Here is a 5,000-nt window from a genome sequence, read left to right as displayed (position 1 = left end):
TTGAAAATCAACATGGCTTTGACTGGGATTCGAACCCCCAACCTCCATATCTGTAATTCAGCACATTTGCCATGCATACTAAATGACATACATGGCATTTTAAGTTGGCCAAGGAACACTGCATATGATATAATTTTGAAAATCAACATGGCTTTGACTGGGGTTCGAACCCCCAACCTCAATATCTGTAATTCAGCATATTTGCCATCCATACTAATTGACATACATGGCATTTTAAGTTGGCCAAGGAACACTGCATATGATATAATTTTGAAAATCAACATGGCTTCGACTGGGGTTCGAACCCCCAAACTCCATATCTGTAATTCAGCACATTTGCCATTCATACTAAATGACATACATGGCATTTTCAGTCGGCCAAGGAACACTCATATAATTTTGAAAATCAACATGGTTTGGACTGGGATTCGAACCCCCAAACTCCATATCTGTAATTCAGCACATTTGCCATTCATACTAAATGACATACAATACATGGCATTTTAAGTCGACCAAGGAACGCTGCATATGATATAATTTTGAAAATCAACATGGCTTGGACTGGGGTTCGAACCCCCAACCTCCATATCTGTAATTCAGCACATTTGCCATCGATACTAAATGACATACATGGTATTTTAACTTGGCTAAGGAACACTGCATATGATATAATTTTGAAAATCAGCATCGCTTCAAGTGGGATTCGAACTCTCAACCTCCATATCTCTAATCCAGCACATTTGCCATTGATAATAAATGACATACATGGCATTTTAAGTTGGCCAAGGAACACTGCATATGATATAATTTTGAAAATCAACATGGCTTCGGGTGGGGTTCGAACCCTCAACCTCCATATCTCTAATCCAGCACAATGCGTTACCACTAAGCCAAGCAGCTAGCTGTCATGCACAGTCCAGCAAGACTATTTTACATTGCATTGCAGAGCTGAACAATAGACTTCTAGAATGGTTGCTCGCACCTGCTCGTTAAGAATAGAATCTTGAGACAGTGACAGTTGAAATGGAACCCTTCATTGGCTGCACCTGTTGTGATTGACTGAAAGACAGTTAGTATTGTGCTGTTAACAGGGGAGAGAATGAGAATGAGTTTTTTGTCTTTACAACATCGTTGAAAAAAACTAAAAGGAGTTGGCACGTGTCCTTTTCACAGATCGGAGTCATGCTTGTGATCTCTCTAACAGTCTTTGAATGAAGTTTATAGGTTAAATCGTTCAGGCACAAATGGACCTCCGTGTGGGACATGCGCTGATCTCTTGAAAAATGCACTTTTGGAAAGACTGGGATTCTCCATAGACCCAGGCCTGTTTTTTTTTTTTACAAACCTGCCATTTAAAAAGTATTGGGAGTTGGGAGATGAAACTTTGACAATTTGGAGAGATCCCATAGAGCTCACTAACAACGCGTCAACTAAAGTTCTAGGTGAAAGTGTTGATGTTTTATGACCGAAAAAGCCTCCTACACTCTAATCTCTAGAGTGGCGGAACTTTGGTTCATGAAGGTTCCACCATAGTTTTCAATGGGGACCCAGGCTTTCACAAAATCGCCAAAAACGGGAAAACGACAAGAGACACGGAAAAGCCTATTAGTATACGCGATCTCCAAATCAGCCGGTCGTTTTAGTGTTTGAACGGTGTGTCTCTATCTCGAAAGGCCTAGGAGGAGATCCATTTTCTATTTTTACTGCCCCTGCACAAGCCCGCTTAATTAGAGAGGCGAGGAGATGGAGAGAGAGAGGAAAGGATGGAGGGGAGATGAGGGGGTGAGAGAGGCCAGTAATGGGGAGAGGCAAGAGAGGTTGATAAAGAAATGGGAAGAGGAGGAGGAGGAGGAGGAGGAGGAGGAGAAGAGACAGACAAAGGGAGGATAATAAATGAGGAAAAAAAGAGGGGGATAAAGAGAGTGATGACAAATGAAGGGAGGAAACAATGAAGGTAGGAGAAAGCAAGGAAGCAAGCAAGCAAGAAAAAAGCAAGAACGCAAGAAAAAAGCAAGAGCACAAGAAAGAAAACAAGAAAGAAAGACATACGTATTACTACAGGCACACAGAAACAAATGGTGCAGAATTTATAACTTGCTATTTAAACAGAACGAAGATCAATTTCTCTTCTTCACTGAGCAGTAGCAGATATATTTACTTTAACCTGTGCACATTCCGCTTAACAGCCATCTATTGAATTCTGTAGGCTGTCCACTCGCTCATTAAGGCTATTTTAATGTAAATGTGCAGGGGGGGGGAAGAGAGAGAGAGAGAGAGAGAGAGAGAGAGAGAGAGAGAGAGAGAGAGAGAGAGAGAGAGAGAAAAAAGCTGCCAGAGAGAGAAAAGCAGGCAGGGAGAATGCATTAGAGGATAAATTAGACAGCAGTCACTACAGAGGTTGTGACTTGGATGATTGATTACGGCTGATAGAGACAGTAGCTTTAAAAACAACCAGCAGGAGTGATCGAATAGGGCAGAAAAGAGAAGAGCCGGGCAGGTAAAACACAGGAAGCTAGACAGTGCTTTACTCATGGAATTCAAAAACGAATTGAAAAAAGAATTGCCACCCACTAGCACAGTGGTTCCCAAACTTTTTTCTCTGGGGACCCCCTTTAGGACTTGGGAATATTTTCGAGACCCTCCCACCCACCATATTCTTAGCCTAGCAATGGATTTCTACCAATATTAGCGGACAAACTATTAATGGACAATCTAGCAATATTAATGGCATTTTTTGTCCATTCTTATTGCTAGATTTTTCATTAATAGTTTGTCCGCTAATATTGCTAGAAATCCACAGGACAGCTATACATCTATTAGCTGTTGGCTGTTAACCTGTGGATTTCCCGTTTTTAATGCAATGTCCCTTTTGTCCGCGACCCCCCCTTCAGTACCTCCGCGACCCCCCCCTAGGGATCCCGACCCCCCGTTTGGGAACGACTGCTAAGCAGATCGGGCATACTGACAGGCTTTCACAAAAACTTCATTGCAGTAGCTGAATAATGCGACTTCATCTATTTTTCCCATGGCCAACTCTTGAATGCCAAATCTGAAGTTGGTAGCAAGGCTCTCTCTCCACCTTCAAAACACAATGGCAGGTTGTGGCCTCGCTAGCTGTGCTAATATATCAGCTTCACATTCTTACAATTTGCACATTGAAGTGTAGGCTACATTTCAGAGGGACTCGGAGCTTCCCATGTGTGCTGACAAAGGAATGTATTCACAATTGGAAGAGAGTGAAGGCCATTGAACAGTGATTCAAACGGCATTGCTGATGAACGAGTCGGACTTAAGAATTTTGGTTGCCCCAGCACACCAGTGACGCTGGTGGATTCAACAACAGATTCTAACGACAAAAACAGAGTTCAAGGTTGAAATTCAGGTTCAGGTTGGAATTGAATGTTGGCAGAACAGTGCATTGCACTTCATTTGTATTGGGGCCAAAAGGTAGGAGCTGCACACTGTGAACATTTGCCCATCCTTTGAACAACTGGCTCTCATGATCATACAAGTTTGTGGTATCCTATCGTTTCATTCCGATCTGTCTCTGAAAGACAACATGGCAGCTGCCCTTAGCGAGGGAGCCTGCGCAAGAGAGCTTGCAGTTTGTTTGAATACATACAACTGACACGATTTTTGTCTTTCCTACAAGAAATTGCACAGACGGCCCTGCTGTGGCCTAACAGTGGGGCACTCATCTGTTATGCTGCCGAACTGAGTACAAGGCCCGGCCCGGGTCGTTTGCTGACCCCTCCCCATTCGCTACCTATCCACCTCTCATACTGTCCTGTCATAAATAAAAGTCGAAAAATACAACCCTCCCCCAAAAAGAACTCAAGAAATTGCATAGACGTCCAAACTAACTCACTTGTGTGTCTGTATTGGTGTACGTGTCATTTGGGGTATTATACAGCACGTACCTCAATATTCTGCACCAACAGGGCAATATGCGAGAACTCGGACACCTCTGCGGATGTTTCCAGAACCTGGGAGACGCTCTGGCTCCACTGGCTGAAGCCGTGCAGGGGATCCTGGAGGACCTGACGCAGACACGTCTCGCTCTCCGACGACAGCCGGAACGCACGGCCTTTCAAACTGTGGAGCAGCAGAGGAGAGAAAGGCATACAAAGAAATACATGAAATTCACAGATATAGAGGCACACACACACACAAACTGAAACAGATATGTACTACAAATATGAACATGCGCCAAGAGAGACACACACATGCATGCACACACACCCACACACTTAAAGGGACACTGTGCAGGAAATGGTCAAAAAAGGTACTGCAACTATGCTGCTCATTGAAACTGGGCTGCCTATTGACAAATTTGATCTTTACATGAAAGTTTACTAAGTAATAAACAAATATCTTCTAGTATGGTCCAAGTACAGTCATTTTTGCAGCTAAAAATGGCTATTTTTGGAAATTCAAAATGGCGGACCATGGAGAAGATCCCTCTTTTCATGTATGAAAAGTGCAATTTTTCCAGTCATAACTAGACTGCCTGTGCAGTCGCCTTCGACTGCTTAAGGTATATCCCCGAAACGCGACGCTTCCAGTCCCCCATCATTCCTACCACTCCCGTCCACCATTTCGTAAACGTATATGATACATACAGACGTGACATGACGTGCATAGGCTTAAAACCAAACGACTATTGTGAAAATGAAGCAAAAAATGGGGCAAATGGTAATACTGTTTTAATGGTTCAGTGGATATACCACATTAGGTACAGTGTAATAACCAGTGTAACAACATTTAATACAATGTAATTTTTTTACTTAGCCTACATCATGTGTTTGTGCTCAAGTGGTATTACATGGTATTGCATATTGTTACACTGGTATTACACTATATTACATGGTATTGCATACTGTTACACTCGTTATTACACTGTACCTGATATTGCTTATTGTTACACTGGTATTACACTAGTATTACATGGTATTAAATATTGTTACATTAGTTATTACACTGTACCTAATATTTTAGAT

General features: G+C 42.4%; 1 protein-coding gene across 1 annotated transcript in view; it reads right to left on the bottom strand.

Annotated features, from left to right (window-relative positions):
• Positions 1–5,000, bottom strand: part of syne3 (spectrin repeat containing, nuclear envelope family member 3) — a 76,717-nt gene that overhangs the window by 43,103 nt on the left and 28,614 nt on the right. Inside the window, exon 10 of the mRNA XM_063183931.1 lies at positions 3,921–4,095. Coding sequence (XP_063040001.1) covers positions 3,921–4,095 — 175 coding nt within the window. The remainder of the gene's footprint in view (positions 1–3,920; positions 4,096–5,000) is intronic.

Source organism: Engraulis encrasicolus, chromosome 19, assembly GCF_034702125.1.
Source record: "Engraulis encrasicolus isolate BLACKSEA-1 chromosome 19, IST_EnEncr_1.0, whole genome shotgun sequence".
Taxonomy (NCBI): domain Eukaryota; kingdom Metazoa; phylum Chordata; class Actinopteri; order Clupeiformes; family Engraulidae; genus Engraulis; species Engraulis encrasicolus.
The sequence above is the reverse complement of the archived record's forward strand: the minus strand, read 5'-3'. Positions and strand labels throughout refer to the sequence as shown.